Source organism: Eucalyptus grandis, chromosome 8 (genome assembly GCF_016545825.1).
Source record: "Eucalyptus grandis isolate ANBG69807.140 chromosome 8, ASM1654582v1, whole genome shotgun sequence".
In the NCBI taxonomy this organism is placed as follows: Eukaryota; Viridiplantae; Streptophyta; class Magnoliopsida; order Myrtales; family Myrtaceae; genus Eucalyptus; species Eucalyptus grandis.
In genome coordinates, this window is record NC_052619.1 from 11,745,034 (window position 1) to 11,770,554 (window position 25,521).

The following is a 25,521-nucleotide window of genomic DNA, read 5'->3' on the forward strand; positions in this document are numbered from 1 at the left end:
TGATGGCCCTTCAGCTTGCGCTGAGTTCGAACTTGCTTTCTTCGAACTCCGAGAAAGAGGCGAAAAGATACCATAAATATAATATCGAGACATATAATAATAAAAACTGAATACAAATTGATTGAATTTAGCACTGGTATTTCTTTCGCTTCAAGAACAACCGATCAGACCGGGCCGTGATGCTTGGGTCAATCCTTCAGCCTGGCCGTGATGCTGCTTGGTCAATCCTTCACCTGGCCGTGATGCTGCCACTTGGGCCAATCCTTTACCCGGCTGTGTTCTACCTTGCCTTCTTTCGAACAGCTGTTCAGTTTCATGACTTACTGAGGTTCTTCTTGTGACCTAACAAACACATTACATACAAGGCCAAATAGGATATCATTATGTACATTTTTATGATAAACGACAAGAAAGCAACATAAACATAAAATAAATTTCATGACTTACCGGGGTTCTACTTGTTGACTGAAGAACAATCGACTCACTTGGCCCTGCTGTGTGCATTTCTCCAACTGTCTCTTCACTAGGCCCTTCACCTTGCCTCAACCGTTGTTGCTTCCTCAATTGACAACCTTTAATATTGTGGCCCGTTAGGCGACAATAAGAGCACGTGATCTTTGCACCCTCCCTGCTCATTCTTTGCCGACCCGAGACCTCTCCCTCCGCCATTCTTCGTCTTCGTTTTGTCCTTCCAATTGTCTTCTTCAAAGGCAAAGGTAGAGGTGCTTCACGATCCGTGGGCTCCCAAAACTTGCTACTTCTAATTGGCTGCATCATGAACTGATAGGAAGCAAGATACTTTGATTTATGGTACCAATCATCGATGTAATCATCTATATTGTCGCCCTTCAACTGGATGGCACATATGGCATGTGCACATGGAATTCCACTTACTTGCCATGATCTACATGAACACTTCCTACTTCCTAGATTGACAACATACTTATTCGCACCCTTCATTATCTCATATCCGTCATCTCCATTCCAAATGGGATGACAATGCGTACTTGCAGCCAAGTTGTCATCCAATTTCTTCACAATCCTAGGACCATATTGTCTTGTCCACTTTGCAGCCTCATCTCTTTGTTTCGCAGCCGAGTCATAACCGCAACTCGTATATCTTCAAGCATTGAGATGACTGGGTTTGCATCTGGCATCTATTATCTTCGAATTAAATACTTCACAAATGTTGTTGTCGACGTTATCGCACTTGAACTCCTCACCGAAGAATGCCCCGCACCAATGCTTCGGTTCTAGTTGAAATAGGTAGCACAACCTTCCTTTGTCAACTGAGAATCCTTCTTTGGCTATTCTAAAGTCAGCCATGTTTGCACTCTTTGCTAATTGCCAAAATTGCAATTGCAGCTTATCCCCTTTATAGTTCTTTGCCCAATTTCCGTATATGTGCCGCGCACACATTCGATGTTCAGCATGGGGCAACAACTCGGCTACTCTTCGGAACCAATCCCCGCAATAATTCAAAGTAAGAAATATTATAGCAAATTACATGTTCATATTACAAAGCAAAGCAAAGCAAACTATTGACTAAACTTTTCAAAAAGCAAGCATTACCTTACGTTGGTCACTCGTGAATGCCCACCCTTCCCCGTTTGTTATCTCCAAGTCACCCATCAGATTTTTCAAGAACCAAGACCAATTGTCCTTGTTCTCAATCTTTACAATAGCCCAAGCTAGTGGGAACATTTGGTTATTCGCATCTCTTCCAATCGCCGCCAACAATTCTCCCTTGCACAAGCCCTTCAAGAAACAGCCATTCAATCCTATAATCCGTCTACAACCAGCTAAAAAACCTCGTCTGCATGCATCAAAGCACACATAGAACTTATCGAACTTGGTCCCATGATCAGGAAGTGGTCTCTCAATCACCTCTACATACACTCTACTTGTAGGGTTTTGCAGCCTACACTCCCAAGCATACTCCCACACCCGCCCATATTCCTTAGCATACCGACCAATAAGTACCTTTATCACCTTTTGCTTTGCTCTTTTGCACCGATTCCTAGATACATTGATGCCTACACGCTCCTTCACCAGCATCCTAAAGTTAGCAAGTTTCAAGTTGGGCATCACCTGATCGATCGAAGAAGTGCTTCGACAACCATGAACTTGTTACCCTTTGTTTTGAAAATTAATGGAACAAGTGTGTTCCTCTTGGTAGGCTCTAATCTGAAAAGACCCACTCTTCTTAACAAACGCACCGTAAATCTTCCATGGACAGTTTTGCTGCGAACACCTAGCTCTTACAAATTTCTTGGTATTTCTAATGAAATCAATATTTCTTTGTGCAGCAATGGAAGAACTCAAGTATAGCTTCCCTAAATTGTATCGCATCATGGAATTTCATACCTACCGACAAAGTAGGAGATGCAACAGATGGATCATAGGAAGGAAACTTACTTTTCCTTCTACGCACAAAACTCGTTGATCTTCTTCAACTTCGTCCCGGGAAGTTGCGGTGTCGATGCTTTCTTCATAATCTGTCTCCGTGACTCGGCCAAAGAACACCAACATCTGCAGGGCCTTCGTCTCTCGTTTGATGAACAGCTACATGCAAAGTTGCAAATCTATCTAACAAAAAGTCCCTTTATTTTTTCCTTGACTGTGTAAGCTCCTCATCGTCGGCGTCACTTAAGATTAACAAATTTTCAGCTTCAAGAGCCAACCCTTCATCGTCATCGTCACCCTCACCGGATTCAGCTACTTCCCAATCTAATTCAGTGATGGTGACATCACCCATGTCACAATCGCCCGGTGAACAAAGATTCGCGCCCCTCTCCTCCCCATCCCGTCCATCATGACCTACTTCATCTCCTCCTTCTCCTACTTCGGTGGTATCTCGTGTCATCATGTTCGTCCTCACTATTGTTTTCAACAAACACTTTCGCCTCTTCGCCATGAAGATAATGATATAATACATCCCTAAAACCATTATCATCTTCCAAAACTCTCAAACCATCTCTCAAGCCTTTCCCAGAACACAAGACAAGAACTTTTGTACTCTACAAGGCAAAAATGTCACTATATCCCTAACAAATCCAATATAAGATGCCTTCTTTATATCTACAAAGATAGTACCCTCATTCCCCCTCATACTCCCACTCATCCTCCCCAATCACAAAATCTCCACCGTAGTAAACGATGACAGCAACATAGTCTTTATGCGCCATTTCGCAACAAAAGAGGACAAATATACAATTAACTATTTTGGGACCACATTCACAAAGAACAGACAATTGCAAGTGGAGGTCCCCACACTCTTTATTAAAGAAAAGAAAAGAAAAGAAGAAGAGAGAGGAAGATGCGGTCGTCGACAAATTTGCGAGCCTTGAAAACAACAGCCTCGGGACAAGGACAAATAAAAATTAAGATGGGACCCGACAACTGCTTTGATTATGCCGTCGCATTTCTTTAAAATATGGAGAGATTCCTCGCATGGGTCCTCAACAATGCAATTTATTAAACAAATATCCAGAAGTCCCCATCCCCACAACCTTCGATTCTCACATATGCAAAGTCCAATACTCTGAACCCTAACAATCACCAATCATCGCACATTTCACATCCGACCACTACAAATTACTTTCGCACATCACAATTCAACACCCTGAATGAATCACACATCACAGTGGATGAGGCGACGCGAGCCCTACACCGAGCCCTAATTTCCCCGAGCCCTACACCGAGCCTATTTCAATGCCGCTCCTAAACCGTCAATTTGAACCCCCAATAGGATTGTAGCACTACATCTCAGCCATTAAATCTCACATCAAGCCCGACCTTTCCCACCGACCCCCAAATTTGAAGTCCGAGCCCTAATAAACGAGTCGGAGCCCTAATTTCACCACAGGGGAGAGGAAGAAGAGAAAACCTGAGCAAATCGACGACGGCGAGCGATGACGGCGCGCCGACGACGGCGACCGACGACGCCGACCGACGACGGCGACCGACAAAGGCGAGCGACGACGGCGAGCGATCACCGCGAACGGCGAGCTGAACGGCGATGGATGGATGGAGAGGACGTCGACCTACCGTGAACCGACAAAATGTTAAATTCCAAATAAACGAACGACGTCGTTTTGTTTGGCCAAGTGCACAAGGATGGGGCGACGTCGTTTCCTCCTCCACGTCTGCTTTTTTTAAAAAAAAAAATTGCCACATCAGTTAAGCTTGTCGCCGGAAAATGCCACGTCTGCATTTTGGCCGGTTTTTCGCCGGATTGGCACTTAAGTGTCCCATTTTACTCCGATGATGGCACTTAAGTGTACCATTTTAAAGTTATGGCACTTAAGTGTCCCGGCGTGCCAAGTTATGGCACTCTGTGTCCCGACCTCCATATTTCCTTTTCTTTTTCCTCATCTTTCCCCTTTTCCCCACTCGAACGCCCGAAAAGAACAGGCAAAAGAATCCCATGTTCCTGTGATGAACCCCAAACTTTCCCATCACGAACTGCGGATGATGATGATGATTATTATTATTTTCGGTGAGAGACGATGGTCTCGGCAAAGGGATCCCGTCGAGCCTCCCGAGCGAAACGCGGAAGCTCTCCTTCCCCGCTTCCACTTCTTCGCTCTACAGCGCGTGCCGCTCTTGCTTTCCTTCCTCGGAACATTGGGTCCCCTTTTGCCGTGCTGAAGCGGCGAGGATCGCGCCGGCGACGATGCTTGCTGCCGGTGGGAGTTGGGCCTTCACCTTCAAGCGGAAGAGCTCGGCGCAGAGGAAATCGAAGGAACAGAAGATGGAATTCATGGCCGCGCTTGCTTCTCGCTTTCGTTGGTGATCTGCTGTTTATTGAATCTCTCCATATAACACCATCGATTCCTTCCCACTTCTCCACAATCACCAGCGGTGGGCGACGGCCGCGACCCTCGCCACCGGCCGGCGAGTGCTTCGCGTTTGGTTCAAGATTTGCAATGGGCGGCCCTGGCCCGTGGCTGAGCCTCACCGAGCATTGCCGGCCTCTATGGAGGAGAAAAAGAAAAAGGGGAGAATAGGAAAAAAAAAAAAAAAAAGGAAAAAAAAAATAATTCAAAAATTAAAATAGTATAAAAATTATCCACAACAAAGACTAATCGACTAAATTCTGAATTGTCACAATTACAATAAGTTTAGAATTTTTTCAGTAATTCTCCCAATTTACGAATTTCTAGCGGGTTCTTATGGGATGCTAAGGCCCGTTTGTCAACTTGTCAAACAAAGTTTATTTCTATTCTTTTATTCTCGAGAGTAATTTTGGAACAGTTTAGTAAAATTTTTGTTTATGGAAATAGATTTTGAGTAGAATCAAGAATAAAAAAAAAAAAGTTAATTCTTTGTTCCTAGGAACAATTCTAGAATTAGGTCTACCTATTTTTTTCTTTTTCCTCCTCTTTCTTCTTGTTCTTCTTCCCTCTCTCTGGTTCTTCAAGTGCTGCCGCTGCCATTCCCTCCATCGAACGTCGCCGTCCACCGCCCACCGCTGCCGATCACTGGCGAGCTTGCCGAAGGCTCACCTAGCCACCGGCGAGGCTTGGCAAGCTCGCTGAAGGCTCACCCAGCCGCTAGCGAGGCTCGACCTCGCCCAGCCTCCCGGCCACCCAAGTGAGCCTCCCCAGCCATGCAAGGCTTGGCCTAGCAAACTGGAGGCACTTGACCCCGCCGGGCCATTGGCGAGGCCCGGCAAGCTCGCCGAGGCTCACCCGAGCCTCCCCCCTCACCCGGTCGGGTGAGGCTCGGCCGATGAGGCATGGCCTTGCCGAGGGCCAGCGACGCTCCGGTGAGGTCGCTAGCTCTTGTCTAGCCCATCACCAGTCATCCCAAGCTCGGCAACCGGCCACCTTGAAGAAGAAGAAGAAGAAGAAGAAGAAGAAGAAGGGGAGAAAGAAAGGGGGAAAAAAGAGAGGAAAAATTAATAAAATTATTTAAAAATATATATATATTTGAAGTAGGAATTGAAATTTTACTATATATAGAATACATATTTAATTTTTTATTTTAATTTTTTATTTAGTATTTATATTTATAGTTTATAAAATAGTTTATTATTTACTATTTAATAAAAATTTGATTAGTTAATATTTTTATTACTTAGTATAAATATAATTAATCAATAGAATTTCTATGATTTGATAGAATTTTAGAATAGAATAAAATTTTCGAATTCTTTTGAAATTGAAAATATAATAATAATAAAATGATTTCTTCACTCATGATGAGATAATTACATTAGTGAGTGGTCCATAAGAATTCAATATTAAATTTACACTAATTTAAAAAGGTAATTGAAAAAGAATCAGAATAGAAATTTTATATAGTTACCAAATACATTTCTATTCTTTTTATATTCCAAAATAAGAAATTTTGTGTAATTACCAAGGCAAAGCGTGATAACGTTTCTATTTCTCTCAATTTCTATTCTTTTGTTCCCCGGAATAAAAAAAAAAACAAAAACTCGTTTGGTAACACCAAATTGTTTTTCTATTCTCGAAAATAGAAAGTTAGCCCGAGAATAGATTTGGAGCAAAAACGAGAAGTAAAAAATTGATTATTGTTCCTGGGAACAATTTTTAGAAATAAACTATTTTTCTTTTTCTTTTTTTCTTTTATTTCTCTCTCTTGCCGCGGCCACCTTCAACCGCCTGGAGCCACCGTTGCCACCGGGTCGTCGGTGGCCGATGGGTGGTGCGGCGGTGGTCATGCAAATGGTGGCGGCGGCGAGCAGCTGGCGGTCGGAATCCGTGAGCAAGAATAAAAAATAAATAAATACAAAAATGAAATTGTTGCATTACCAAACGCATTTCTATTCTTTTTCTATTCCAAGAGTAGAATATTGTGTAGTTACCAAACGGGTTCTTTTACTCAGAAATTGTTCCCCGAATAGAAATAGAAAAAAAAACTATTTCTAAAAAAAAAAAAAAAAACTCTTCCCTAGCCAAGAAGCGTTATCATTCGCACCCCAAACGCGTTCTTTTGCTCAGAAATTGTTCCCGAAGCATAATAAAAAAGAATCATTTCTGATCAAAAATAATTCCCGAGAACGGAATGGTTACCAAGCATGCCCTAAATATGACACGCTTACTTAAAAAAACTACTAGATTGAAAGTATTGGGTTATGAATATTACAATAAAAAATTGAGGTAGCACAATAATATCAACTAATTAATCAAGTGTATGCCATCATGTGCTTCCAATTTGCCTTCTTAAATCATGAACATAACATTACCTTCCGAGGGTTAAATTATTAACTCATCGAGCCATTGTTGTGATAGAAGTAGCAGAGAAAGTGGAAATTACCATGACAGTGCATATTATGTACCGGTGTATTTCTCACTATGCAAATGAGGTTTAATCTTTGATCCAATATGCAATGTCACTCTCAAATTATTACTTAGAAGGAATAATTACAAAGGTTTCTAAATTTTGATCCAATATGTAATGTCGCTCATGAATTTTTTATCATTAAACTTTTAGTAAATGTTCAATATAATCCTCAAACTACATAAAAATATCAAATATTATTTTTCTATTAATTCAAATTCATTGGCAATATTGAACATTTTCATATAGGTCATGAACTAAATTGAACAATTACTAAAAGATTAGAGACCATATTGAACAAATTTAAAATTTGAGGGTGACATTACACATTCAAAGTTTATGAGTTATTTGTGTCATTTTCCCTACTTACAGCTACCAATCAATCGTGATGGTATGGATTTTAGTGAACCCGCTTTGCTGTTGAATTAGCTTGGTGAATTTAAAGTTGCCGAATGCATGCAAAGTGGATGGGGTTAAGATCAACATGGCTGCAAGCATAATATCAGGAACTGGTGCTGAAACATATGAGAGATGATTTATGAAATTTTATTGGCTGGTTTGATGGTGGATTGTCTCCCGCTAGGCGGGCAATACTTGTTCTCACCGTCTTCCAAGGACGGGATTGCATCGAATCTTTATTGTTTGGTAATTTGCAACTCTGAAGACAACTCTAGTTCTTCATGGCAAACTTTCCTTGACAGATTCAATCAAAATTTATTTGCGGTCCTACCCATATGAAGAAAACTTTTTCGTATAAGCATTTTTCTGTTCGTGAAATCAAAACTAAGGGTTATTTCTCTCCAAATTCCAACTAAATAAAGCTTGAACCCCGAACATTCCTCAAAGCAAGTGAAATATATCATCCTAACCGATGAGATTTGATATCAAGAATTTGACAACTGAACTTGTACGCTTGATGATGCTAATGCTACTGAGGAATTAACACTATCTGTCCATCGCCAGAAAAATCTTTGCCTTACTAAATTAGGGAGTCTCGCCTTTTGTAGTATCTTCAATTTTGGGGATTAATATGTCAACAGTTACTTCTATAGGGACAGAAATAGACCTTTGAACAGCCAGCATTATCATCACGTCCTATCTATAGTTTGTTAAGATGCTTGTGTGAGGGTGTTAGGTGAAAAAGTCCCACCTTGAACAGGAAAAAAAAATAGTTTAGCTGGCCTATAATTCATTGGTTCATGATTTTGAGTGACGGTGTCTGATTGGATATATTAATGAGCTCGGATTTGACTGTGATCTTGTGAATTTATAGTCATAGTATGGTGAGTGAGTGCAAGGAGACTAATTTAAGGGGAAGACTCTGATATCTCATCAAGGACTTCTGCTGAGTGGATCATAATATTCTACCTCTTAGAACAGAAGACGAAAATTCAGCTTCTGTCTAGATAATAAACCTATCGTTTTCATCAGACGATAACCTTTTAGTTGCCGGAAGAAGACTGCAAAGGAAGAGTCGATATCTCATCAAAAGACTTCTGTGGAGTGCGTCATAATGTTCTACCCTTCCGTCCTGATATTAAACCTGTGATTTTTATCAGACGAGAACCTATACTCTCTAGAAATTCATGACACCCGAGCTAACGAATGCTTTTGCCTCGTTAGAGGCTCTAGGTCAATGCCATGCACTAGATTGGAGGACCCCTCAGGTTTCGAACTGATATACTGCTATTCTCCATCCATGTTCAAGTAGCAAATAGACCGGATCATAATATTCTACCTCTTAGAATGGAAGACGAAAATTCAGCTTTTGTCTAGATAATAAACCTATCGTTTTCATCAGACGATAACCTTTTAGTTGCCGGAAGAAGACTGCAAAGGAAGAGTCGATATCTCATCAAAAGACTTCTGTGGAGTGCGTCATAATGTTCTACCCCCTTCCATCCTGATATTAAACCTGTGATTTTTATCAGACGAGAACCTATACTCTCTAGAAATTCATGACACCCGAGCTAACGAATGCTTTTGCCTCGTTAGAGGCTCTAGGTCAATGCCATGCACTAGATTGGAGGACCCCTCAGGTTTCGAACTGACATACTGCTATTCTCCATCCATGTTCAAGTAGCAAATAGACCGGATCATAATATTCTACCTCTTAGAACGGAAGACGAAAATTCAGCTTCTGTCTAGATAATAAACCTATCGTTTTCATCAGACGATAACCTTTTAGTTGCCGGAAGAAGACTGCAAAGGAAGAGTCGATATCTCATCAAAAGACTTATGTGGAGTGCGTCATAATGTTCTACCCCCTTCCGTCCTGATATTAAACCTGTGATTTTTATCAGACGAGAACATCAAACGAGAACCTATACTCTCTAGAAATTCATGACACCCGAGCTAACGAATGCTTTTGCCTCGTTAGAGGCTCTAGGTCAATGCCATGCACTAGATTGGAGGACCCCTCAGGTTTCGAACTGATATACTGCTATTCTCCATCCATGTTCAAGTAGCAAATAGACCGGACCTTAAACTGGACGCTGGTGTCGCTAGACTTGGGTCGACTTGCCTTGTCTTGACCGGGTCTAGGAATTGTGGCTTTTTCTACCTAGTGTAACGCACATCTTCTGGTGGTTGGCTTGATGCTTATGGGTCATGGGTCCATCTTTGATCAAGATCCATCTACATATTCGGACAAATTGGATGACCAAGCTTGAGGGTGACGTCCCCACCCATCCAATTTTGCTCTTGATCTATCCTCCATAACTTGAAGAAGTTGGACTTTTTCAACCAATTAATCAGGACAAAGTCCTACCTTTTCGTGACTGTTTGCAAGGCAGGCTGAAAGCTATTTTGCATGTCTTTGATATGGTTTATGTGGCTCAGATCCAGCTATAAATACTTCAGGTTAAAGTAATATCATACAAATTTTTAGGGCAGAGAATCGTGGGCTCTTCCATATTTTCAGATATATCTCAATATAATTTTGTTTCCATGAAGTTACCGCCCTACATCAGTATAATTACGATCACAGTTTTCGCCTTGTCTCTTGTTCCAGCTTATTTCGGTGCTCAAGCAAGCAATGGAACTGCGAAAGGAGAGGAAGCGCATGCTCTACTTGAGTGGAAATCTGGTCTGGACAATTGTAGTCAAGCTCTTTTATCTTCATGGCAAGGGGACAACCCTTGCACATGGAGAGGGATCGGCTGTGATGGCTCAGGAAGTGTCTCAGAGCTTAATCTCACGAACATGCGTTTGCAAGGTTCGCTCAGCAAACTTAATTTCACTGCTCTGTCAAATCTAATTAGCCTCAATCTCTCAGCAAACTCGTTCTACGGTCCCATTCCTCCATCCATCGGTAACCTCTCTAAGTTGTCCACTCTGTCTATCTTTAACAACTCGCTCTCTGGCACAATCCCTCTTGAAATAGGCAAGTTGAGCAGGCTGAGCATTCTTTACCTTGATGGGAATCGTCTACACGGAACTATCCCTGAAGAAATAGGAATGCTGCACTCTCTTTTGAACCTCACTTTGTATGACAATCATCTCGCAGGTCAGATTCCTACTTCAATGGGAAACTTGAGCAACTTAACATTTCTTGCCTTGGGCCAAAACAATCTCGTAGGGTCTGTTCCTCGAGAAATTTACACCCTAAGTTCTCTAAAATTCCTTTCTCTCCGAATGAACAAATTAACCGGTTCCATTCCTTCGTCTATAGGAAATCTGAGTAGTCTAAAGGTCCTTAACTTCCAAAGCAATCATCTTGCTGGTCCAGTTCCCCAGGAAATAGGAAGGTTGAAATCTCTGGCAAAGCTCACTCTGTCTTCTAATAATTTCAGTGGTCCAATTCCTGTGTCTATTGGAAACTTGACCGCCCTGACTTTATTAGACCTCACTTCGAACAATCTTTCCAGCTCCATTCCTGAAGAAGTTGGAACTTTGAGACATCTGAAGGAACTTCGCCTGTCAGAAAATAGTCTCAATGGGTCAATCCCGAGATCAATTGGAAAATTAGTCAACTTGAGTGCACTGAGTTTGCACTATAACCATCTTTCTGGTTTCATCCCAGATGAAATGAATAATCTCAGAACTCTAAGACATATCACAATGGGTGAAAATGAGCTCGTTGGGCGACTACCAGATAACATTTGCCGTGGAGGGTTACTCGAAAATTTTACAGCGCCTAATAATCACTTCAATGGTCATCTTCCTAAGAGCCTGAAGAATTGCAGTACCTTATCAAGGATTCGACTAGAAGGAAACCGACTCACAGGAAACTTGACAGAAGATTTGGGCGCATATCCCAACTTGAAGTACATTGACTTGAGTTTCAACCAATTCCATGGCGAGCTTTCTTTGAAATGGGGCTGTTCCCATAAATTAACGAGCCTCAGAATCTCCAGTAACAACATTTCTGGTGGGATACATCCCATGATTGGGAATATGGCTCAGCTGAGAGTATTGGACCTCTCATCGAACTATATTACCGGTCAGATTCCAAAGGAATTGAGAAGATTGACTTCACTGCTCGAGCTTGATTTCCATGATAACAAAATCTCTGGTACCATCCCTCCTGAGATTGGTCATTTGTCTACACTGGACAAGCTCAACTTAGGGGGCAACAAGTTCGGTGGCTCGATCCCCCCGCAATTAGGACAGTGCAGAAGCTTGTGGAACTTGAATTTGAGCAACAACGAAATTCGAGCCAGTATTCCTTCAGAGATAGGCAATTTGCAGTTTTTGCGTGATCTTGATCTGTCCCATAACTTCTTGGCAGGAAAAATACCACGCAGTATCGGAAAGTTGACAACTTTGGAAGTGTTGAATTTATCCCAAAACCGCCTTTCTGGCTTCATACCCCAAAGTTTCAACAATATGTGGGAATTGGTATCTGTGAATATATCCCACAACGACCTGGAGGGTCCGATCCCAAACATCGAAGCCTTCCGTGATGCTCCATACAGTGCAGTCGCAAGCAATAAAGCTGGGTTATGTGGGGTTGTGGCTGGTTTGAAGAAATGCTCTGAGAGGACTTCTAGTGAGAAAGGGAACAAGTTTATGATTCCAGTCATTCTCTCACTAGTTAGCTTCATCCTCCTCACATCTTTATTCATCGGAGTGATTCTTCTAGCTTGCCAAAGGGCCAAAAGAGCAGAACAAGACTCACTGGAAGCACAAGCGCAAGGAGATGCTTTTACGATATGGGGCTACGACGGAAAATTGGTGTACGAGAACATTATTAAAGCCACGGAAGGATTCGATTCCAAGTACTGTGTGGGGGAGGGAGGATATGGAGTCGTATACAAGGCCAATCTATGTGATAATCAAGCTTTTGCCGTGAAGAAAATTCATGTGCCGCATGACGAGATTTCCGGGTTAATGTCACTAGAGCGGGAGGCCACTGCATTGGCAAATATACGGCACCGTAACATTGTCGAGCTCTATGGGTACTGCTTTCATCCGAGACACTCGTTCTTGGTGTACGATTTCATGGAAAGAGGAAGCTTGAGAAGGGCCTTGAGTGACGACGAGATGACGATGGAGTTTGATTGGGCTAGGAGGGCGAGCGTAATCAAAGGCGTGGCAGATGCATTGTGTTACATGCACCACGATTGCTCTCCTCCATGGATTCATAGGGACATCACTAGCAACAATGTGCTTCTTGATGGTGATTATGAAGCTCATGTTTCTGATTTTGGCACAGCAAGGCTAGTCAAGCCAGATTCATCTAATTGGACTTCACTGGTCGGTACACTTGGATATATGGCACCAGGTATGTATGTGCTTTCACGGTTGTTATTATATATCATTGTCTGTAACTTTGGCCCAATTCTTTTTCATAAATTGGACTGCATTGCTAGGGATTACAAGATGACAAACTTAATGCTACCCTTTTATCCTATAGAGTTAGCATATTCAGCAGCAGTTACAAAAAAATGCGATGTTTATAGCTTCGGAGTAGTAGCATTGGAAGTAATTATGGGAAGGCATCTGGGGGATCTTGTCTCAAGCTCAAGTCAGTCATCAACAGTGTCGGTACAAATCAACTCGGGAACATTACTGCAAGATGTGCTAGACCAACGTCTCTCACTTCCTCTAGACAAAGATGCGGAGAATGTGGTCTCAATCACTAAACTAGCACTTGCATGCTTGCGAGTCGATCCTCATCGCCGACCCACCATGCAAAAAGTCTGTCAAGGATTCTCAATTCAAGTGCCTTTAGTGAAGCCATTCTCGGATGTCAGATTAAGTGAGTTGGATGGTTTCCATGGTTGAGGTAGCTGAACATCTTGAGGAAATTGATAGGGAAAGAGCTGAATCGTTTCCTGTCTGTAAATGTTCAAATTAGATGCAGTTTTTTTTCTTTTTAAGTGCTATAGAAAAAAGGGAAGTGATAATGCATAAATTATTCTCATACACAGGTTCTCTAATTCACCCTACTCAACTCAGCATCACCCTTCTTGCTAGAATAAGATTGGGAAAGCACTGCAAAAGTCCAATAACTGTAATGGGAAGATACAAGAGATAGTTCATAAGTTGAACTTATTGATAATCCAATAAAGTCCATCTTCATTTAGAAACTTAAATCATTGAGCGTGAATCAACCACATATTATCATTACCCACATTTATTGCGGGACTTCTTTTTTCCTCCACATGACTCAAATGTGCACACAGGAAACAATAGTAGGGTTAAGAAGATTAATTTAAGACTTTCTAGCGGGTTCTTCTTGAGGTGCTTAATACGACATGTTCATTAGATTGAAAGTGCTGATTTATGAATGTTAGTACAAAAAATGACGCGGCCCAACAATATCAATTGTTTAACCAAGCATATGCCATCCCGCACTTCCAATTCACCCGCTTAAATCATGAACATGACATTACTCTTCGAGGCGGAAAATATTAACTCATCGAGCCATTGTTGCACAGATTGTTGTGCACACCATAAGTCCGATCATATAAATCAAGTTCAGCTCGACTATTGAAATGTAGGCCCGACCTGATACAAAGGCTCAGCCAGATTTGGTACATCGCATGGGCACCAAGCTACACAGCCCGATTCAAGCAAGACCCGGTCCATGACCGCTTTTACCGTGTCGTGGCCTCGTCAACGACACGACCATCGCCTTTCTTTTACAGTTCCACCCAGGAAGGCAATCCTGCTTCGGACGAAACGGTGAAGGCGAATTGTCGATAAAGGCGTTCTTTTTCGTTGGGCTCCGTCTCCCACGGCAAAGATCGTTTCTTTTTCGGTGCTCAGAGGGGTCGATTCCGAGTAAGTGCCCCTGTTTGATCACCCTTTTCTTGATCTTTTTCTTTGGAGATCCGAAAGCTTGTGGTAGAATTCTTGAGATGCAGCTCGTGCGGTGATCGTCTTGTTGGGAAAGAGGGAGGTTTTTTGAACTGGGCTACTCGAGAGCTCTTCAAGATTGGAGATTTCTGGGTTTTGGGTACTGTGTTTGGTGCTATTGGAGTGACTGTCTTGTTCCTATTTTCGCCATTTCTCGTCTGAACTCGGAATTTTTATGACGAGGGTAGTGCATTCCTTGTAGTCTGATTCTTGAACTCCGTGGCTTTTGGCCTTAGCTGAAAAGATCAGTTTGGGACTACATTGGAGTTTGTTTTTCTGAGTGATCCGTCGAGTTAAAAAATGGGATGGTGTGTTGTAATCCCAAGTGATTAGCAATCATCCGCATTGCTCGATCATTTGTCGCGCATGCTTTCTATGTAATAACCACCTTTAAGTCCACTGTGTGAAGTCACTCAGAGGATTCATGTTTTGAGTGCTATCTGGTGGGTAGAGTGGGTTGGACTATGGAAACATTTTTCAGCAGAATCAACAGTGTCACCACGATTGAGAGTTCTTTGGCGAAGTTGTTTAAGTTTTGGTTGTGCAAAAGATACTCTCCAATACTGGGAAGTCTGTAGTAACTATTTTTTGGTGGGAAAGATAAATCATTCCTGAGGCTCACCATTGGAATTGTTGTGATTGCCGGAGTTTCTTATGGTGTTACTGTTATTTATTTTTTGTGATCCCACATTTTTACCCAAATTTTCTTTAAAGTTGCGACTGTTCGATCCACGCTTCGTACCATTTCGCGACAACCGCCCGTCTTGATGGAGACGATGTATAAATAGAACGTACGTTCATTTCGACGGTGATGATTGCCTAACTCAAACTCTCTCATTCGAATACATCTCATTCGAATACATCATCAAGACGAGAGTGAATTGGGTAGTAGAGTGTCCCCAATTTTTCTTTGATTTTAGGTTTTTCTGACGAACGCAAACAAGAACAATGGCTGGAGGTTTGTCTTCGATTGATCCTGGCTTCCGCATATGAATTATATTGTCTTACATTTGGTATCAGAGCATGTTAAAAGCCTCTGCCTTGTTTTATTAAATTTTTGTGAATTTTCGGTGTATTTTTGGTGTGTTTTTCGGACTTTTAGAAGATGAACAGTAACTTGGATTTTGAGGACGAGAGAGAAACTCGCAAATTCCAGCAAAATCCGCACGACCCACCCCTTGATTTCGGACCCGCACGGTCGCACCGCCATTAGGAATATCAGCCATGAGTTTTTCCGGTATATCGGTGTTCGCCGGAGGCTAATCGGGCGGTGGAAGTCGCGGTGGTTGAAGGAATTGTGTTTTGGGAAATTTTCGTCTGATTTTGGGGCCAATTTTTGCTCATTTTCGCCGAAACTTGGACCTATGTGGTCGTGCCGGCATGTTCTTCAAAACCCATTATTTATTTTTGTCTGAAATGGGCTGCCGGAGAAGAAACGGCCGGCGAAACCACGGCGGAACGGCGAAAAACGGTGAAGAAAACGCTTCTGTTCGCGAGGAAGAAGGCGCGTGGAGCCCACGCGCGCGCTGCGGTTGCAGGCTCGTGGGATCCACGCGCCACGCGCTCACGCGCGCGGCAACCGTTGCGCGTGGGATTCACGCGCCCGTCATCTCCCACCCACGGCTCCTTTTTTTTACACTTTTGCCCCAAATTTTTAAAATTTTTGCAATCATGCCCTTGGCCAATTTATTTATTTATTTACTGTTCTGCCCTTGATGTATTTATTTATTATGTCATTTCATTCATTTTTATGAATATTTTATGCATGAAATTAAATGTCCAATGGTCCATATATTTAATTAATTAGGAGTGGCCACAGCATCTTTAATTAATTAAATTATATATTAAAAGCCTCCGGATCATATTTAGAAATGGACATTGATTGTAATTAATTATATTAATATGATGAACTTTATCCCATAGGAATTTTCATTATATTAATATGATTAATTAGGATGAAATATCATATTATTTTTCTTAATTTACCCACAGGGATTAAGAAAAGGCATATAATATGGTAGTTTCTTCATGAAGTAATTATGAATCTATTTAAATTAAAAACTTAGCCCACATGTAGTTTTTATGTTATGTGATTCATATTGTGACATGTTTACATTGGTAAAACATGATTTATTTATATTTGCCTCAAATTTTGTAACATAAGCATGATTATTTGATATGCAGTTTCTCAACCTGTGAATTTCTCTGAATTTAAGTTTGATGTTCCTATACCGAATGGTGAGAACTATAAAGTTTGGAAGGAGTAAGTTCTTCTTCAATTGGGGTGGATGGACATTGACTATGCTATAAGGAAAGACGAACCACCTGCTCCTACCGATTCGAACACTCAAACTGAGATAGCTCTTTATAACCAATGGGAGCGGTCCAACCGCGTTTGTGCCATGTTTATAAGAGCTAAGATATCTCCTAGTATTCGTGGTTCAGCTTGCTCAAAGATAACAATGCTAAGGCTTTATTGGAGGCCATAGATGCGCAATTTGAAAGTTCTGAGAAGGCGCATGCCATGACCCTGATTATAAAGTTTTCATCATTGAAGCTCACTAGTGTTAGAGGTGTGCGTGAGCACATCATGCAAATGAGGAACATTGCAGCTCAAATTTAAGAACCTTGAGGTTGAGATATCTGAATCCTTCCTTGTGTATTATATTCTGAACACTCTCCCACAACAGTATGCACCTTTCAAGATCTCTTATAACACACATAAGAATAAATGGTCTATTAATGAACTCATGACCATGTGTGTTCAAGAGGAAGAAAGACTAGTTATGGAATTGAGAGAAAGTGCTCATTTGGCAACACAAGAAAAGCATAAGGGCTATGGCAAGCATAAGGGAAAAAGTAAAATACATCCCCAAGCTGACATTAAGAAAGAATCCAAATGCTTCTTTTGTAAACAAAAGGGGCATATAAGGAAGGATCGTGTCAAATTTAAGGCCTGGCTCGAGAAGAAAGGTAATCTAATCTCTTGTGTTTGTTATGAATCTAATATGACTGATGTAAGTCACAACACTTGGTGGATTGATTATGGATCTACAATCCATATTTCGAATTCCATGCAGGGTTTTCAAAACCACAGGAAGCTAGTGGGAAGTGAACAAAGCATCTATTCAGGAAACAAGATGCGTTGGCATGTGGAAGCTATTGGGACATATAGACTAGTTCTCAATAGTGGTTTTGTTTTAAATTTGGAAAAGACCTTTTATGTTCCTAGTTTTTCTAGAAACTTAATTTCAGTTTCAAGACTTGTACCTTTGGGATACTCTTTTAACTTTTCAAATTCAAACTTCTGTTTATCATTTAAATCTGAAATTGTCGGGAGTGGTACTTTGCCTGATGGTCTTTTTCGAATTAATTTACAAGACAATGCCTATTATGATGCATTGCATGTTCATGATAAAGTTGGTATAAAACGATGTGTTGTGAAAGAACATTCCTCTATGTTATGGCATCAGAGATTGGGACATATCTCCATAGAAAGAATTAAGCGATTAGTAAATGATGGAGTACTCGGTACTTTAGATTTTACTGATTGTGATACTTGTGTGGACTGCATAAAGGGAAAGTAGACTAACAAGACAAAGAAATGTGCCAAGAGGAGTACAGAAATATTAGAAATCATACACACGGATATTTGTAGTCCGGATATGGACTCATGTGGTCAGAAATACTTCATCTCCTTCATAGATGATTACTCACGTTACATGTATCTCTATTTGATTCATAATAAGTATGAAGCATTAGATGCCTTTAAGATATTTAAGGCGGAAGTAGAGAAACAATGCGATAAGCAAATTAAGATCGTGAGATCAGATAGAGGTGAAGAATTCTATGGTAGATACACTGAAGATGGACAAGCACATGGTCCATTTGCAAGATTTCTTCAAGAGCATGGGATAGTTGCCCAATATACTATGCCTGGTTCTCCGGACCAAAATAGCGTAGCGAAAAGAAGAAATCGGACCTTATTAGACATGGTGCGTAGTATGCTTAGCAGCTCCAAACTTCCTAAATCCTTGTGGACCGAAGCACTTAAGACGGCAGTGTACATATTAAACCGAGTTCCGACCAAGGCTGTCCCAAAGACACCTTTTGAGTTATTTAAAGGTTGGAAACCGAGTTTGCATCATGTGCGCGTTTGGGGATGCCCGTCTGAAGTGAGAGTTTATAATCCACAAGAAAAGAAGTTGGACCCAAGGACCATAAATAGGTATTTCATAGGATATGCCGAAAGGTCTAAGGGATACAGGTTTTATTGTCCATCTCACACCACTAGAATTGTGGAATCAAGAAATGCTAAATTTCTTGAAAATGACTTGATCAATGGGAGCGATCGATCGAAGGACCTTGATCCTAAGAAAGATCATACAGATACTCAACCTTCCACCTCAAATTTAAGATTGGTTGTTGCTCATAATGTCCCTTCAGTTCAACCGGCTATTGAACAACCAATCGTTGAAGTTCCACAACCTGCTGATATTGATCTAGTAGATCCAGTTGTCCAGCAATTACCAGAAACTGTTGAACATCCAGTTGAACAACACGCTCCTCAAGAGAATGTTGATGCAACATTGAGAAGATCCTCTAGAATAAAGAAATCGGCTATTCCTAGTGATTATATTGTGTATTTACAAGAGTCTCGACTACAATATTGAGCCGAGAATGATCCCGAAACGTTTTCACAAGCCATGGATAGTGATAAATCCAATTTGTGGTACAATGCCATGAAGGAAGAGATGAGTTCTATGGCATCTAACAAAGTCTGGGATTTGGTTGAGTTACCTAATGATGCGAAGGCCATTGGTTGTAAATGGGTCTTCAAAACTAAGAAAGATTCATTGGGTAACATTGAAAGATATAAAGCTAGACTTGTTGCCAAATGATTCACTCAAAAGGAAGGAATCGATTACACGGAAACTTTTTCTCCTGTATCTAAGAAAGATTCTCTTCGTATTGTTTTGGCATTGGTTGCCCATTTTGATATGGAATTGCATCAGATGGATGTGAAAACGGCGTTCCTCAATGGAGAACTAGAGGAGGAGGTTTACATGAAACAACCTGAAGGATTTTCCTCTAGTAAATGTGAGCATTTGGTGTGCAAGCTTAAGAAATCTATATATGGCTTGAAACAAGCATCCCGCCAATGGTACTTAAGATTCCATGAAGTCATCTCTTCATTTGGTTTTGTAGAGAATGTCATGGATCAATGTATATACCAGAAGGTCAGTGGGAGCAAAATTTGTTTCCTTGTGCTGTATGTGGATGATATACTACTTGCAACCAATAATAAGGGGTTGCTACATGAGGTGAAACAATTTCTCTCTAAGAGTTTTGATATGAAGGATATGGGTGAGGCATCTTATGTCATTGGCATTAAGATCCATAGAGATAGACCTCGAGGCATTTTAGGACTATCTCAAGAAACCTATATCAATAAGGTCCTAGAGAGATTTCGGATGAAAGATTGTTCACCAAGTATAGCACCCATTGTAAAGGGTGACAGTTCAATTTGAACCAATGCCCGAAGAACGATCTAGAAAGGGAACAAATGTACAACATTCCATATGCTTCTCGCTATTGGAAGTTTGATGTATGCTCAGTTTGCACTCGCCCGACATCGCTTTTGCTGTGGGAATGTTGGGAAGATATCGAGTAATCCAGGTTTAGACCACCGGAGAGCTGCAAAGAAAGTGATGAGATACCTTCAAGGTACCAAAGACTATATGCTTATGTATAGACGGACTGACAACCTGGAAGTGGTCGGTTATTCAGATTCAGACTTCGCGGGTTGCGTTGATTCACGAAAATCAACATCTTGATACATTTTCATGTTAGCTGGCGAAGCCGTGTCATGGAGAAGTGCCAAGCAGACTTTGACTGCTACTTCCACTATAGAGGTTGAGTTCGTTTCTTGTTTTGAGGCTACCTCGCATGGTGTATGGTTGAAGAGTTTCACTGCTGGGCTTAGAATTGTTGATTCTATTTCTAGGCCATTAAGAATATATTGTGACAATTCAGCTACGGTTTTTATGGCTAAAAATGCCAAAAGTGGCAGTCGAAGTAAGCATATCGACATTAAGTATTTAGCCATAAGGGAACGTGTTAAGGAGAATAAAGTGGTCATTGAACACGTTAGTACTGAATTGATGATAGCTGATCCTTTAACTAAAGGCATGCCACCAATGAAGTATAAGGATCATGTAACTAGTATGGGAATAGGTCCCATCATGTAATTTGTCGTCATATGAACGATTTTTGTTGTATGAAACTCTTATTCAGTTGTAACGTTGATTCTCAATTTTTGTGTACACATTTTGTTGTTTATGAGAATAACATTTATCCTTGATTTTGGAATAAACATGGGGTTTATTCATTAAGATATGTTGTCACATATAGGCTTACATTAAAGAAATAAGATGCATTGTGATACATGGAAGATATTACTCACTCTTAGAGGACATGTCGCCATGATTCATGTGTTTTGTTTCTTTTCTTTAAGCATAAAGTTTTCGTGGAATTAGTTGGATAATCCGTATGATGAAAATGATGGGATCAAGTGGGAGAATGTTATTTATTTTTTGTGATCCCACATTTTTGACCCAAATTTTCTCTTAAAATTGCGACTGTTCGATCCACGCTTCGTACCATTTCGTGACAACTACCCGTCTTGATGGGAGACAATGTATAAATAGGAACGTACGTTCATTTCTGACGGGTGATGACAAGGTCTAACTCAAACTCTCTCATTCAGAATACATCTCATTCAGAATACATCATCAGTACGAGAGTGAATTGGGTAGTAGAGTGTCCCCAATTTTTCTTTGATTTCAGGTTTTTCTGACGAACGCGAACAAGAACAATGGCTGGAGGTTTGTCTTCGATTGATCCTGGCTTCCGCATATGAATTATATTGTCTTACAGTTACTTTTGCATGGCCATTGAGATCAACATCTGTGAGGTCTCTGCTTTCTTGGCGGGCAGTCAAGATTTTTGTGTCTGACTAGTGCTGCATATAAATAAGGCAATCAATTGTCCAAGGTCATTATCAGATTTCGAGGGTTTCCTTTGGTGCCCATGTCTTGGATTAATATCGTGTAGCTGATGGCTTTTCTTGTTAGCTATAGCACTGCAATAGAAAATCCCTTGGGATGAATTATTGACCTTTTCAACTATCAAAATATGGAATACCTTCCTTACCAAAAAAAAAATATGGAATACCTTTTGTTAGACACTTAGATCAGTTCCATAGGTCTTGCTCTGTATTTATGTCTGTAGACCTCCTATGTGTTCGGTGCAACCAACAAGTGTTTGGTTAATTTGTTACTGTTGGCCCTTTCACTTCTTCATGTCTTGGGTGCACTTAGTTTTCCATATTATCTGCGAACTCCTTTTCATGGGTCCTTTTTGCGGATCTTAAGACTTAGTTTCAGGCATCAGTGGTCCTCTTTCAAAAATGGCTAGTTTTAATGATTCTTGCAAAGATAAGATACTTGAGTTGACACCTGGAAGTCCTAAATACATGTTTACCTGAGACTTGAACATAGTCCTTGGCCAATGGAAGTGTATTTTTGTGGTGAAGAGTGTCCTGAACAACGTGTCTGGTTTAATATTTATCCTTGGATGCCCTCCGTGATTCAAGCAATTTTCTCCTACTATAATCTAGTTGAGTCTATTGTTTGTATGATTTTCATAACTTGACGGAGATATGTGCGAAGGATGCCACAGCACTAAAAGACTCTATTTTGATATTTGAGTTAACACAATAAATAATTAATTGTGACAGTGGATTTAGTAGAAGAAGCCAGTGAGAACCCAGTTAAAGGGGAGAATGGTGACCAAGAAGAAAATGCAATTTCAGAGCCATACATGGGGATGGAATTTGATTCTGAAGAAGCTGCCCGGAAATTCTATATTGACTATGCAAGACGGGTTGGATTTGTAGTTCGTATAATGCAGCGTCGACGGTCAGGAATTGATGGCAGAACACTTGCCCGTCGGCTGGGGTGTAATAAGCAGGGTTTCTCACCAAATCAGAAAGGTTCTCATGGACCAGACAAGAAGCCACGGCCCAGAATTGTGCATAATAATCTTCCGATTGCGCATATTATTGATTGATATGTTATTTTAGACAGTTATCTAATGAATCATATAAATAAATTGATGTCTTTTTTCGTTGGAAAATATCGAAATATTCCAAAATTTTACAATGACACCCTATTATTAAGAAAGGCAGGTTAGCTCATTCGAGCTTGATCTGACTTGTTTTCCTTTTTTTCTTTTTACTGAGACCAAGTTAGACTAACATGACTTGACTTGACTTGACCCAAATAACAATAAATTCAAGCTTGAGCTAGAGCAGCCGGTCATAGCTTTTGTTCTTCCCATTTGAACCAAACTTGTCTGGATATGCATCGTGCTGGTCGTAAACTCTAAACTAAAGATTCTTCCCCCTTAATTCTAACCGAAGAAAGCTTAAAATCCTGTTCATTCCTCAAAATAACTTAAATTTGCCACCCTACCCGATTAGATTATTATCAAGAATTTGACTTATGATCTTTTACGCTTGATGATGGTAGTGCTATAGAAGGAATTGACTCTTCTCTGTCCATCACTTGAAATATCTTTGCCTCATCAAATTAGGCAGTCTCCCCTTTTGCAACATCTTCAATTTGGGGCGTTAATATCTCGAACAATTACTTATATAGGGACGGAAATACACATTTGAACAGACAATCGTTATCATCATCTTGTGCAAGGGCGCTAAGCAAGAGATGTCTCACATTAGAATATAGTGTAAATATGGAGAAGCTAATATATTCTAATAAATTTATAACTTATTGGCCAACTAGATAAGTTGGCAGGTTCAAATTTAAGTTTGTTCTTGATGATCTCTTTAGGTGAAGGTATTCTCGAATTTCTAATGCGTTGATCAACAATACCTATGGAATGAAATATAGAGATGGTAATGGATCCAAGGAGGACTAATTCGGAGGAAGAGTTGATGTCTCGTCATAAATTCTTATGCTGAGTGGATCATAATGTTTTACTCCCTGAAATGGGGGATGGAAATTCCACTTCTCTCTGGGTAATAAACCGATCCTTTCATCAGGCAACAACTTTTTCCGGAAGTTTATGACACTCGAACTACCACCGATTCTTCTGCCTCGTTAGAGGCTCTACGTCAATGTCAAGCACTAAATTGGAGGACCCCTCACCTTTTGAAGTTATTGTAGTAACGTGAGTAACATTAGCGTGGAACCCATCCGAACCGTGCAATTTACGTCAACATAAAATTATAAAAAAAATGAATAAAAATAATAAATTATGCTAAAGATTTACGTAATTCGGTACCGAATGTCGATACTTACATCCATGAAAAGTGCCAACAGTAAATAACCCATTAATAATTGGAGAATCCAAGTTATATTCGATTATATACTCAAGTATTTCTCACACGCAAATTAAATTCAAAATTGAAGTGTTTGCAAATAAACAACTCAAATGGATATAATACTCACATCACAAACTCACATGTGTAGCTCCGGCTCACCGCACTTTCTCAATTCAATTCAAGTGATTAAAGATGTTTTATTTCACGAAAGAGGGGAGTGCATTGAATGAAAAAGAAAATGGGAGGGAGATATTTAAAAGACCTATCAAACGAATTTTGTTCCATGATTATAAATTCTGTATTGTTGTTAAACGCGTGTCTTTGCTTAGAATTCTTTCAAGGAATAGAAATAAAAAAGTTTATCCTTGGCAAGAAATTATTCTAAAAAACAAAACGGTTATCATTCGCACCCTAAACTCTCTTCCTTCTTGTGTAGCTACACTTTGGTGAAGGAACCATCTCCATGCTTCTCAAAGAAAGAAGCCCCTAGTGACCATTCACACGATAAGGAACTCACTAGTGACTAGCTGAAGAGTAAAATGACCTAATACCCTAAAAAACCTCCAATTTTAGTTTCTATTCCAATTCTACCTTTTGTCTCATAAAAAGCATCTAACTTTTGCTGTAGTCCCAATTCTAGTCTAAACTTTTTTCCTTCCTATAAAAAACCTTCAACTATAAGCCGAGTCTCAATTATAATCTTCTTCTCTTTTTCTTTTTCTTTTTCCTCATAAAAATCCTCAACTTTAGGTTTAGTACCAATTCTATCCTTCGTCTCATAAAAACCTCCGGTTTCAAATTTACTTAATTATTTTTTTTTTTTTTGTCTCATAAAATATCACAAAGTTTTATTTGAGTCCCAAATTTGCTTCGGTAGACCCTTATCCAAATAATTAACATTTATACTACTGTTCTTGGATAATTATCCAATCAGGTCGGGTTACGTGAACGACTCAAACTTAAGAAATAATTAACATTTATACTACTGTTCTCCAAGTTCAAATTGCGAATGGACCGACGCTTAAACTTGACGCTAGGGTCGCTTGACTTTGGTTGACTTGCCACGGAGTCTTGGAATCATGGCTTTCTCTGACGTGTGAAACAAATGCACATTTCGGGTGGCTGGACTTTGATGCTGATGGTTCATGAACGAACCAACTTCTGATCAAGACTCCACCTGCATACTCAAACAGCATAGATGACCGAGCTTGAGTGACGACATCCCCATACATCTGGGATGACTAAGCTTCTTGATCTATCATCCATAACTACAGCCATTTTGACACATATAAGAGGACGAATGAGAAAAAAGAAAGGAACAGTGAAGTAGTTGGGACTTCATTTAACCAATCAATGCAGGCAAGTCCTATTTCTCCATGACTGTTTCGAAGACAAGCTGACAAGAAAGATATCGTGCATGGTTTTGCCAATGCTTATGGAGTTCAGGTCCAGCTATATATACTTCAGCATGCTGTTAAAGTAACACCATG

General features: G+C 40.4%; 2 protein-coding genes across 3 annotated transcripts in view; both read left to right on the top strand.

Annotated features, from left to right (window-relative positions):
* The first annotated feature begins 10,216 nt into the window (after positions 1-10,216).
* On the top strand, positions 10,217-13,768 carry LOC104431253 (MDIS1-interacting receptor like kinase 2-like). 2 transcript variants are annotated; one of them, XM_010043915.3, is made up of 2 exons: positions 10,217-13,042; positions 13,175-13,768. In XM_010043915.3, the coding sequence occupies exons 1-2, from the start codon at positions 10,264-10,266 to the stop codon at positions 13,543-13,545; spliced, it is 3,150 nt and encodes a 1,049-aa protein (XP_010042217.1). In that variant the 5' UTR covers positions 10,217-10,263; the 3' UTR covers positions 13,546-13,768. The 2 variants fall into 2 exon arrangements, with proteins under 2 accessions (XP_010042217.1, XP_039155457.1); XM_039299523.1 differs by having other exon boundaries at positions 13,131-13,275.
* A 593-nt stretch (positions 13,769-14,361) lies between these two features.
* LOC104456474 (protein FAR1-RELATED SEQUENCE 5) overlaps positions 14,362-25,521 on the top strand; it is a 40,494-nt gene continuing 29,334 nt past the window's right edge. Inside the window, exon 1 of the mRNA XM_039300808.1 lies at positions 14,362-14,547. Within this exon, the coding sequence (XP_039156742.1) occupies position 14,547 (1 nt within the window). The 5' untranslated portion in view covers positions 14,362-14,546. The remainder of the gene's footprint in view (positions 14,548-25,521) is intronic.